This window comes from Dryobates pubescens, chromosome 1 (genome assembly GCF_014839835.1).
Source record: "Dryobates pubescens isolate bDryPub1 chromosome 1, bDryPub1.pri, whole genome shotgun sequence".
NCBI classification, from domain to species: domain Eukaryota; kingdom Metazoa; phylum Chordata; class Aves; order Piciformes; family Picidae; genus Dryobates; species Dryobates pubescens.
In genome coordinates, this window is record NC_071612.1 from 52,979,359 (window position 1) to 52,992,438 (window position 13,080).

The window sequence follows — 13,080 nt, forward strand, 5'->3', positions numbered from 1 at the left end:
TTTACTGGGCTGTAAACCAGGAATTAATAAATAAATAAAAATCCTGCTGCCTAACAAAATGACAACCCTTCCATTTTTCACTTGAGTTGTAGGTACTGTGGTAGTGTGTCTTACGCTCAATGGAGTTCAGATCAGCATTTCTCAACCTTTCAAAACTCAGTGTAGACACCAACACTTCTTTCTGGAAGACGTATATGTCTTCTGAAAGATTATCTATTCATCTACTTATTGACTATCCCTGCCCTGCTTAGGCTGAGAATCTAAGAGGATTACAGAACCTGGTGGCAAGGCTGAAGGCTTGTTAACTTAATGCTGTGGATTTAAAACTGTGTTAAATTAAACAGGTTTTGAAAATGGCTTAACTGCTAGTGTGGATAAGATTTAAGATTCTCTTCTCAGATCTGTATCTAGTACATGAAAAAGATGACCATGTGAGAGTAGTGCACCGGCATACAAACAAGTGAAGGTCCATGAGACATTTGTTTTATTTGAGCCAGCTCTCATCTTCAGAACGAAAGATTCATCTTTACTCAGAGGCACATCACCACAGCACAGTGAATTCATCTTTACTGGATTTGTTTAAAATAAGCTTGCACAACAGCTATGCCCTACATATGCCAACTCAGATTGTCATCTGATTTTCCTTGAATATTTTTCATCTCAACACTTTTTAATCAGAAGTTCCTCATAGCTTTGCATAAATAAAATGTAGACTACAACCTAAAGAATTAAAATAGCATGATAATACAAAATAATTGAAAATACTGCTTTCAAATTATTCACTCCTCTATGCAAGCAACACTACATTCCTTCTCCTGAATTCAGCAGCTTGAAAGCCTGGTAAGAGTGAACACTTTTGTCTTAAACAAGACCTTTCTAAAAGCTTGTCTTGTAAAAATGTGGTTCACACAGGTTAAAATAATGCTTTTGTTCTTTAAAAACCCTTTAAGGTACATTTAAGTTTAGGTACTGAGAAAGGACAGTCAGGAGAGGTAATATGCACATCTTTCCTTTATAAAAGGACAGCAAAGCTACCCCACCTTAATGCAACATTTATGCCATGAAATAAAAATCAGGTTTATTAACAAAGAAATACTAAAGACTGAGGAGTGTATCAGGTGTTATGAAGTTCAACAGGACACCCTCTGATGCCTGGCTTATCTTCCATGCAACACAGGCAGCACTCTTCCACTTCAGAGAGAAGGAAAATGGTATCTGTATTAATTTTTAAGCAACACTGAAGTGCTTACTTTAGATCAAAGTTCATTTATGATTGATTGCGTACTTCCCAGCTAGAAACTGTAGAATTACACTTTGCACATTTACGGAAATTGAAACCAATCTGTATTTGATGCTGAAGAATCACGCAAACTAGGAAGACAGAACAGTTAAGCACCATATCATAGCTTTTAGTTAAATAAAAAATAATTAAAAAAAACCCAACCAAACAAACAAAAAACCCCCTGCCACACAGATTTTCACTATATCTTACAAATTGCATAAATCACACAAGGAACGCTTAGCATAGCAGCACCATTTCAAACAAAATTACTGTGTGAGAGAGACAGTGCACATACATATTCAAGAGAATTTTATTCTCACTTTTTGGAGAACTGACACATTCTTGCAGGTTGAGTTTTCTTTTTTTTTTTTTTTTTAAATACTTGAGAGCTTAAGTGCTTATATTGCCAAGTAAGGCAGGAACAAAGTCTGAGATAAGAAATTACTCAAAATTCTGATGTGTTCATACTCTTATGCTACAAAAACACAGCTCTGGATAACAAATCATGTGCTTGAATGCCACAGTAAGTGTCAAGTGAGTATCACAGTCTGAAGTTTCTAAAGACACAGGGCTAAATTATTTTTGTGGTGCATGGTTCATACATACCACAGTTGACTTTCATGTATCTAGTAGGCTTAAATTCTGAGATGCTTTGTCAATGCTATGTGTAAATGAAGCAGAGCTGAATATGACTTGTGCATTTCACCTTCCCCTCAACTGGAGAATTCGAACCTGGATGTTTCCATTAAACTTTGAATAACCTATTAAAGATATGCATATAAGCATCACATGCCAAATAATTTCAAATACTGGACCCAGTTTCTTTCTTTGGACTGACTGACTTATCTCCAGACCATCTCTGTGAGCCTCAATTTCTACATGTTTTATAGCATGCAGAGGAGAAAATAGACTTAACTGTTTGCCTCTGTGGCGACCAAGACCAGCTAGAGGCTTTCTACCCAAACTACATGGCAACCTGAGCCATATCTATGGAATGAGAATAAATGAAAGCAGTTATTCAGACAGTCTTGGTGCAGCAAGGCTCTAACTGGGACTAGCTTCGCTGTTCAGTCTGATGGTCAGAGGACAGTGCTGCCATTTCCTCCTCTATGCCCAGAAAATAACACCTAGATATATGATTCTGCCACTTCAGGGCCATTCACTTCCTAAAATTAATCTAGTTCACCTCAAAGCAGCCATTTTAGGTCCCAAAAACCTGCTCTCCAAAAATGTTCTGACTTGGTGATGTGAAAAATCAAAGCAAGAAAACTGATCTAGGGCAACTGACCGAAGAATTCACTGCTGATTTTCTGAGATGCCTCTTTGTTAGTAGACAGAAAAGCTCATCTGAGAGGAACTGAGATGTAACAGATGCATACTTCTCCTGTATGCATGCAGTAACCAGGTGTATGTATAACAGGGCTGACCGGACAATTTTTCAGCTTTAATTACTCAGAAACATTTTTGCCCACTCTAGGATGTTCACAGAGGCAATGATTTAAAGCAGAAGAAAAAAAAGCAATAGAAGCTTCCAAACCAAAGAAGGTTAAATGTTACAGTAATAATAACCTATACTTTGTACTCTTTATTCATTTAGAGGATTTAATCATAAGATGCAAGAGTATCTGCAGTACACACACACTTCAACAGAACATTTTCTTTCCTATTGGTTATTTTATGGTACCTACATTTGACACAATCAAGCACAAATTGGACACAAAGGGGGGAAAAAAAAACATTTTTTCTTTTTCTTGGAAGTAGTACACGAAGGTAAGAGTCAAGAGAATGTCTGAATACAGGACAACAATGGAGCTGAAGTAAAAAAAAACAAAGAGGGCATTAAGCATATGGTAAGGAGAAGGCCAAATGCACTGCAAGGGGAATTCCACCAAAAGAAAGACAAATAACTCAGACCTAACAAGTTTCCAGTTTTATTATCACAGCTGCAGTTTTAGGCTTGCTGTTTTCCACAGTTCCTATCCATATGCTAAACAAAGGAGTAAGAAGTACCATGTGAAAATCATTTCAATCAGGTAAATGAGAAGGGAGGAGAAGTATTTCTAGCTGACCCCATCCCAATCAGCCCTTTCAGTTCTTCCTACCATACAGGATGTCTGTTAAGCCACTGAACAAGAGAGATCCACTGCAGAAAGCAAGACATTATTCATACAGAAGCATGGCAACAGCACTACTGACTTTGACTTTCCTAACCAGATCCTGGACCACCTATGTAAAGCACATTTTACTAGTATTTGATTTCTGTGGTAATAAGAGAAAAATTAAAACATTTTCATTCTCTTAAAGAAAAACTATTCCCCTGCACAAGCCCATTAAAAGTAATGGCTTTAGATTTCCTTTCTGTGCAGAAGCTTACATTTTAAGAATGATCAAAGCTTTTTCAGTAGAGCAGTAACTTGTAACTCACCAGCCAAATTAATGTGGAGAAAAACATACACCATTTTATTTAATGTAGATGGTTTTAAACAAATCTAAAGAAATGAATATTAAATTGGAAAATGAAGGGGAAAGTTCTCTTCCACCTGAAAACAAAGCAATCATACAGCAGTAACTTCCATTAACACATACCAAAAAGGTAGCAGAAACAAAATAAACAGGGATTTGAGTATCACACTTAAATACCATGAATTTGGTTTTAGTTTGTAAATCAACTTACTTCAAAACCTAGCTATTTTCTAAATAAAGGGATTAAACTAGTTTCTCAGCTTTTTTATAAAGCAGATTAATGTTAGCTGGCAGGTTAAAGAACACAATCAAGGTTCAAAGTATGGAGTATTTCTAGGCTACCAACACCATGCACATTTGATTTTCTCTTTTTCTTCTTCTCAAAATACACTCAAATCTCCACACCAGCATGCCACTCAGATGCACACTTCTCTTGCTAAGGAACAGAATACAAGCTTCCACAGATTTTTAAGCACCTAGCTTAGCTTTTTCTTCCCTAGTAAACATCCCTAGTAAACATCCAAACAAAACTAAATCCTTCTAAAAATGTAACTAAGCACTGGACTATCTTTGATACAGGAAGTGGATTATGAACAGCTCTGCAGTAATGTGGAAGTCAATGATTTGAAGAGTGAACAACAGTATCTACTGACTTCAACAGAGACTGTGGATCCATTGTAAACCATCCTATAGATACATCCAAAAAAAAAAAAAAAAGGTCACTCTGCTTTAGAGAGTATACAGTTTAAACAGCGAGTCAAACAAAGAGAGTACTATCAGTCATATCTGCAGATGGGAAATAGAGGCACAATAAGCTTTGAATGACTCTTTGCAAGGTTATAAAGGATGCCTGTGGCAAAGCCAGGAACTGAGCTTAGAAACTCTCAATCCTAGCCCAGTGCCTTTGGACACTGAGACAATTCTTTCTTTTGCTTATTCTTCCTCTCTTTACTTAAGAGAGGAAACACATTAACACTATGACAGTCAGTCTACTTTCCTTTTATATGTACAAACTCCTGTAAGTTTTCTCTAGCTTAACATAAGACACCAAGTGTTACAGAGAATTAAACTTGTACAAGCCATCTGTAAACACAGAAGTAGGACCTGGTATTTCGGACAGGGTGAGAAGACAAAAACACATGTGCATGATTTAGAAAGACTACCCATAATGTTTTCCAGTGATTACTCCAGAACACAGATAAGCACATATCTCCACATTCTTCAGTTATTTCACACATTGAAGTTGTACTTCGACACTCCTTACTTTTAGATGATAGGATATATGCAGGAATGCAGAATTAAAACAGCAAAGATTTTTTTGTGGGTTTGTTTTTTTTTTTCAAAGGGGAAAGTAGATTTTGTACAAATTTGTACCAACATAATCCTTAAAATCAGGTATCACCAAGTAATCATTCTCCAGCCTACTATCACAAATATGAATCACAAAACTAACTTTTCTTGCATACTTGAAACTTTGATCTATAATCACAGTGTGAGTCTCTTCTAAGAGGATCTGACCAGCAGATGTTTACTGACAGGACATTTCTGCATACTATTTGTGGTTTTAGGCTATGCCTTTAAAATTTTTCACAGATCTTGAACAGGAAAGTAGTAAAATGTAAACAAATCACTACTGGGTGCAAAAAAGGAAACCAAAGATAATTCTAGACAATCCCATTGGAGAGGTATCTACCATACGATCTTGTTCCCAAAACAATTTCTCTTCTTGCTTCTTTGCTCTGGAGAGATACTAACTTGCTTCTCCTTGACCTTGCTTGCATTGCTCTGGTATGAACTTCTCTTCTCCCTTTTGTACAAGGGGCAGGCAGGGAAGGAGAAGCTAGTAGTTTGTATTCATTGCATTCCATTGTAGATTGTAGTTCTGCTTGTAAATACAGCTTTCATTTGCCTCCATACTGAGCTGGTCTGGCAAATTTAATGTTGGGAGTAAGCTTCAACCCACTACACTATTTTACACTGCTATTTCTTGTTCAGAACCTATTTAAACATCTGTTTGAACATAAATCTGCTGCTATGCTTGGAAATTTTGCCATTTATTTTCAAACCTTTATTAAAGTTATTGATCTATTAACTCATATTTTCAGCCTCATTTTCTAATCTAGTAACTTTTCTTTAACAATCAAGTTCTGTCAAAATCTCAGTAGCCCAGCAAGTGCTACGTATGCAAGAGCATTTGTTTCAGCTCCCATCAGTTTTCTGAGTCCTGCTAAATAGTCAAATGGCAAGAGCTGCCACCACAAGCTCTCTTTTCTAGAGTGGTTAGCTTAAATCAGTTGCTTCCAGGATGCATTGAGTCTGACAGACACAGAAGGCAGACCTGCTTAAGTCCTCACAGACCAGAAGGTGGCCCATCATCCCTACTGCCACAAGTTGTGTGCTGAGTTCAAACATGACAGCCAAGGGAAGAGAACCTGGTTCCACTTATTTCCTTTTATGGCATCAATGCTGCTTCAGCAGTTCCCAGGTAAGCCTACTGGATCACAAATGACCACTCCTGTGGCAGTATGGATATAGAACTTTCAAATTTTGCTGCTGCACTGTTGTGTTACACAAGCGTGGGTTTACACTGCTATGAAACACTGCTAAGCATTAGCAGAAACTTCCTTAACAACCTCCAGTTTGCAAGTTTTTCTTTCCTCCTCACTTCAGATGAATTTAATTGCCAACACCTAAATGAGCATTTTCTACTAGCCTGTAATGTTCATTTATCCTTTCATTTCAAGAAGGCTCCACCAGAGGTGATATAACTGTAGGACTCCATTAGATTTCCAGAATAAAAACCAAGAAAAGAGGGAAAAGCTTTAGCATTTCCCCATGGTCTGCACAGTAACATTTCTCAGTAAGATTTCCCACTGATGTACAGCATAATACACTCAAATTTCACCATCAATACTTAAACAGCATCAGCATCAATTCCATTATGCATGCCAAACTTTTGAGCTATTGATGCTCTTTTCTTGAAGAGGGAGATCATATGAATCCTTCACTTAGTCTGAAATCTCATCACTGTTGTCAGTTTTCATTTAATCATATTTTCAGCTGTTCTCTGGACCAAGCATAGGCATAAAGAACTATCTAGACTTCACGCAAGGTTATTCTGAGAAGACAGCCCTAAAAATTCAGGAACTTGGGACTACAAAGAAACTAGCATGAGAACTGGTATGTCTTGAGGCACACAAGCCAAGGGAAACGTTAAGAGAAGCTCTCCAACATCCGTCAACTTCTGCACAAAGCAACATTTTAGATTCCTGCAATAACCATACCCTTGTAAAACTCCCATAAGGAACCCAAGACAATATCACAAAGACTTTGTGATAATACGATGAGTAACATGAGCATAAATTTGAAAGTGAGTGTCTTCAAATTTTAATATGCTCTTTTGAAGGAAAAAAGGCTCATGTGATCATGCAGTCCCTCTGCAACCTTCAACTACTTGCTCCTGATGACCAGTCTCAAGCTGATTTGACAGCAAGCTGTGATTCTTAAAGCTTTTCCAAGCTGTCAAGCTAGCCAAAGATTTTCACTTAAAAAAAAAGAGGATTAAGTTAGCATTCATATCAGAGAGGAAGCTGCAGCATGTACATTATTATTTGTTCTCCCAAGCAAGTTGGCTGCTCAGAGCAGAAGAGCTGAGCAGTCAGCAGACTCTTCCATTAGGTACAGCAGTATGTTTGCCTTTATCCAACTAATACTCAGGGAACAGCACAGAAGACACATGCATCAAACCAGCTGGGTACAGAAAGAGGTTCAGAACTTGCAGAGGAAAACTGAAGTTGTTACAGCAGCGAAAGATTATAGAGGGTACAGAAAGAAATAGGGTTATTGCAATGGGGGAGATACAAGGCACAGGGTTTGTTAATCCCACCACCCACCCTACTTCATTAGTTTTAATACTCAAGGAACCATTTGTTCATTCTCATGTGTCTCCACATACATGCAAAGAATGCAATATACATAGTACTGGGCTATAACAGGGGTGGCAGCTCCACAGTCACTGATACAGCTCAGGAAATCATGCTGCAATACATGTTGTATTAACCTTTCCTGAAAATTACAGCATCCTCTGAAAGGGCATTTATAAGCTTAGTATTACTTCAGGGTATAAGCAGAATGTTTATGACTTGACAGCCTGCATCCACATTCACTTCATTTAACATAACAGCAACTTTCATTTACTAATTTCCCTTCAGCAAAATTAGTTTAGGAAATCTGACTCTGCCACTCATCTAAAAACTGATTTTCCTCTCCAATTCCCAGGAAGGAACTGTACTTGCAACTAATTTTATGTTATAGCTAGCAAAGCAAATAGGGCATTCACTTCAAAACTGTCCATTAAATTGGCATTTTGTTTTCTGGATTATTTTTTTTAAATACTTCTAATACAGAAAAAAAGTCCTTATCTTCCCTGTATTATCCTCCAGAGTCAGCTCATGTTTTCAAAAGTACTGCCTTTCTAGTGAAAAAAGCTCTGGACAAAAGATGAGAAGATCAACTTTCCCCAACTCCCAAAGGGAAGGAAAGAAAAAATGCCCGTGAAACCCCAGAAACAAAGATGTATTCAAACTTACTGTAAAATGTTGACATCCATTACTAATATACACTATCATTTAATTGCATAACAAATACACATAGTCATAGCTTTAATGGGACATGCATATAGCATAACTAATAAACTGAAGCAACATCCCATATGTTATCACTTTCTACCCTGCACAACATCTGGAAATGCACATGTTGCACAACAGGATATTTTAGAACATTAAAAAAGGATGGAATATTCTATATTCAACTTAATTTTTCTGATAAGGCATTGAGAAACTCTGAAATGCGTATGCAGTACACTGCTGCACCATAAGCCTTTTTGAAGAAGCAGCAGTCTCTCAAAACATAGTTACTTACAAAGGTCAATACAAAAAAAAAAATAAACCAATTTTATGGGTAATTTGTTTTGTTTTCAGCTGAAGAGCTTTCGCAAATGGAATGTATCAGGTAAACATGTTAAAGTTCTGGAGGAGACCAGACTGGTTTTAATACTGCTGAAGCTTCTCTGCCGTTGTTGGTGGGGTTTTGGTTTGGTTTGGGCTTTTTTGTTTGTTGGTTTGGTTTTTAGGTTTACCTTCAGAAAGAAGAAAGAAAAAGAGAGAAAACTAAACACCATTATTCTGTCTTCTCCCTTACTAATTAACCTATACGGAGAACAAAACTCACTAACAGCAAGTGGCATGATAATTATTATTTTTGTATGCTGAAGTAAAGAACCTAATGAAAGTCTCTACCAAAGAGAGAAATCAATGTAATCTAATGGAAGAACACCTGTATTTTCAATCCTAATGCAAACTTTATAGTTGTACCTATGATGTTTTAGAGAGATTCTAATCATGTAACTACAACTGAGGACAAATCCATGTAAGGTTTCTTCATAGGATAAGAAAGCTGAAAAAAATGAAAGAATCATTCAGCTATACTTGAAAATAAAGACTAGTTTTGCCCTGTCCTTGGAACTCTTTAAGACATTTCTTAAAAATAAACTTCACAAGAAGAATCCACCTAAACCATCCAGAAATTCCACTTCAAACACATGAACTCTGAATCCACAAGCAACACAAAGTGGGCAGAAAGACCTTTCAGAGAAGCTGTTCTGCCTTGTCATAAGAAAAAGCAAAGCAAGGTCAGTCATCTCATAAAATTGTACTTCCTCAGTATAGGCTCTAGCATGGATAATTGCACATGAGACTACTGTGTGTTGACTAAGTCATGACTCAGTCTACAGGTTGCATAGATCCTAGGGAGGGAAAGGAGTATATACAGAAGGCAAGGTCCTCCCATCACAGTGATTTTCCAAATTATTTAGAAAAATATATTGAAGAAAAACTAATTAAAGATGGGGCAAGGACTGAGAGTGCAAATGACTTACCAGACCACAGCAATACACAGATTTCTTTTCAAGGAAAGAGAAGCACAAATGTAACTCCTTAGAAACCAGTGACTGATTTCAACAGGAATGCAACTTCCCTGCTCATTTTCAGCATGTGTTGTATTTAACTCACAGGAAATTTACTGGGTCAGGATCACTACAGAAAGTGCAAGAGCCAAAATAAAATCTCCAGCATTGCAGCTGAGAAACCAAGAATAATTTCAAATGTTTCTCCAATGGTTATCCTTAACAAATACTTAAACTTTCCACCTAAATTACCTTGTTCTATTTTAACTTCTTTTTAATAAGATAGTCAAAGTATGGAGACATTTTTATTCTCCTTAACAACTGAGAGTTTTAATAAGGAAATACTATGGTATTTGCATAACAGTAATGCCAATACTGATAAAGACATGGATATGTTTCCTTAGAAATCTACAACAATTCTCCAACACACTTTGGTTTGCTACATTCACAATTTGACTGCCCTTATCCTGAAGCAGAGGGCATTCACAGTTTTGAAAGAGTGCAGGAAGAGATGATTACAACAAAATACCATCATCACATAATACTTACCCTAACAGGAGGGCTCCGCGCTTGCACTCTTTGCTGCTGTCCAACTTGAGAGTTCTGCAGGTCCTTTGAGCCACAATTAGTGTTGATGGGAACCCTTAAAGCATTTGTGCTACCAGTTCCACCACCAGCACTAGGTTTTCGAGGCCTCTGTTTGATGCCATCCAGTAGTCTAACAAGCAAAATATTACTGGGAAGTTCGTCAACACTACAATCCACTAAAGTTCTGCACTCTGGGCATCGAAGCTCATTTCGAGAGCTTACAATGCCCAACAGACAGCGTTTACAAAACGTGTGTTGGCAAGGCAAGACTTTTGCAGAAGCATCAAGGCGTTCTAAGCAAACAGGACACTCCAACAGATCCAGCAAAGCTGATTCATCCATTTTCCTTGTATTACTTAACTGAAAAAAAAATTCTTGCACAATTTGCGTTTTGAGCACTCCAAGGATATCATGTTACATCCATGCCTCTTCTGAGCAGTCTCTGAAATTTTTTGAGGAAAAAACATATTAATAAACTGTAAAAAGAGTCAGCAAGACTATTTCATATGAACACATTCATATGAAAAACAAAAGGAAAAAAAAATCTCTAATTCACTATGTACATTCAGTTAATGTAAGAAACATCAAAATAACAATAATTAATGATAGCAATCTACATTAATGTATCTGTTTACTTAACTATAATAAAGGCTAACAGCTGTTTTTAAATCCAAGTTCCCCTAAAGGTTAACCTAAGTGATTCTATTTTTTTCCAAAGTATTCCACAATGGTTATCCCCCTTGCAGCATTATAATAAAGCTTAGTTTTCATAGTTTTTGCTTAATACACCTGTATCTCTGAACATTTTTTGTAATTAGCTTTTTTTCACTGCAAGACAACAGCAAAGGAAACTACAATTGGGTCCAAAACGGCTGAGCATAAACCAACAGGGCACAGCAAGGGGAATTACATTTATGCCAAGACTAAACCAATAGCAGACTACATTTCTACCATTTCTGTTGAAAGTAATAGCAGCACACTGAACATACCAGTCTTGAAAACAGCCTCTAGCTCACAAGGTTTTAAGCTTACCACAGGCACTGACAAGAGGGTTTATTACAGTGTTGCCTTTAAGAAGCGCTTCAAAAACTATCGCGAAGTGATTTACAGCAGGAAGTGCTACTGCCATATCGTAAGGACAACACGAGTGCTGCGTATGCAGCGAGAGGCAGCGGCAAGCCTTCGGCTGCCTCAGCGTGTGCAGCGAAGGGCAGGGAAATTCGAGGGAAAAAACTCCACCAACAAAAAGCTCCCTAAAAAACGTCATTCTGCGGGAAGTCACACTAGGCTGCTCCACAGGGGAAAAAATGGCTTGTTGAGCTCGGCATTCCTCACTGCTACGCGTCCACGTACTTGGCGCGGCAAGATAGCCCCTGCCCGGGCCCGAACCCGGGTCGCTGCCCTAGCGCTTCCCGCGGCGGCACAGCGGGAGCCCGGTGGGGCGGTCCTGCTCCTTGGGGGCTGCCGAGGCCAGGCTCCGAGCGAACTTGAGCGTCTCCACCCAGCCCCAGTCGCCGGCCTGCGGAAGCGGCTCGCTTGGCTTCCCGGGAGCCGGACGCCTGTCGAGGCGCTTGTCCCACACCTACCTGCTTTCAGGCTCCGCGCCCATTCCGATTCCTTTATTTATTTTTATTTCTCCGCTCCTCCCGTTAAATACGATTCGTAGGCAGTCTGCCCGCGACAGACGATACGCACCCCTCCTCGGAAAGAGGTAAGCGGGTACGGGACGCCCAGGAGGTGCATCCCGCAGCGGGGCGGGGGAAAGGGGGCTGGCAGGAGGCAGGCCCAGGTCACAGGGCTGTCACTCCACCCCGCGCCGCTGAAGGGAAGGGGGAGGTCGGGCCTGCGGCCCCTCCGCCGCGCTGAGACGAGCCGCCCCTCAGAGAAGCGCGGGAGGGTCCCTGGAGAAACCGAGCACCGCCCCCTGCCCCGTCCCTCACCCAGTTCTCACCCTGTGGACTTGCAGAAGGTCGGAGGAGCTGCGCCGCCCCCGCTTTGTTTCCGTGAAGATCCGCCGCTGCCGGCCCCACCGGTGCCTCTCCCGCCGCGGCAGCGCCGAGGCTCACGTCCCCTCCCCGCCCATCCGCGCACTGCTGACGCGAGGGGCGGCACCGCCCCACCCGACACCGCCCAGCTGAAGGGGCCACAGGGAAGGTGGCCCCCGACCCCACCGGGCCACCTCCCCTCACCGGCAGCACCACCCCTCACGAGAGGGGGCGGGCTGCAGGGCCGGGCTATGACGGCCGCCGCTTCCTCCCCACCGCCCCCTTGCCAGGTGCCGTGGGGTGACGGCGGTAGCGGGGCTTCCTGGGACGGGGCATCTGTCTCCACGCCGGGGGCAGGCGTACCCTGCCTGGTCTGTGAGGTGGGGCAGCCCGGACAGGCAGCTGGGGCTGCCGCCGACAGCCTGAGGGTGGCTGTGGGCAAAGCGGACTGGCGGGCGGATGGATGGATGGATGGATGGTCGGAGGGCTCCTCCGGCTCTCTCCAGTAAATCGGGCCTGGAGTGCCGGCCAGCGGCTGCCAGGCCCCACGGAAGGAGGAGCCGGTAGTGCTGCGGTGCCTAGAGCCTACAGCCACCCGGCCAAGGAAACGTTCCGCAGGCGGAGCAAGCTTGTATGGAGTGAGGGGTCCTCTCCCGCGGCCACTCGGGTCTGTACGCTGGCTGTACACCCTCTGCTCCTAGCGCAGCGTTTCGATGGGAAGGGATGAGGCCAGGGTCGGGGGCGGCGCGGCGTTTTCCGCCTCTCTGGGCTATGGTCGGGCGCCGAGCTGGTGGGTATGG

General features: G+C 41.0%; 1 protein-coding gene across 2 annotated transcripts in view; it reads right to left on the reverse strand.

Moving 5' to 3' along the window:
- Positions 1-12,360, reverse strand: part of SH3RF1 (SH3 domain containing ring finger 1) — an 82,389-nt gene extending 70,029 nt beyond the window's left edge. The window contains exons 1-2 of one of the 2 annotated variants that reach the window (XM_054165979.1): positions 12,247-12,360; positions 10,257-10,737 (exon numbers count right to left, since the gene is read on the reverse strand). In XM_054165979.1, coding sequence (XP_054021954.1) covers positions 10,257-10,637 — 381 coding nt within the window. In that variant the 5' untranslated portion in view covers positions 10,638-10,737; positions 12,247-12,360. Of the gene's footprint in view, positions 1-10,256; positions 10,738-11,881; positions 11,980-12,246 lie in introns of those variants that run through there. The other variant, XM_054165984.1, reaches the window with a different exon arrangement.
- Positions 12,361-13,080: the final 720 nt, after the last annotated feature.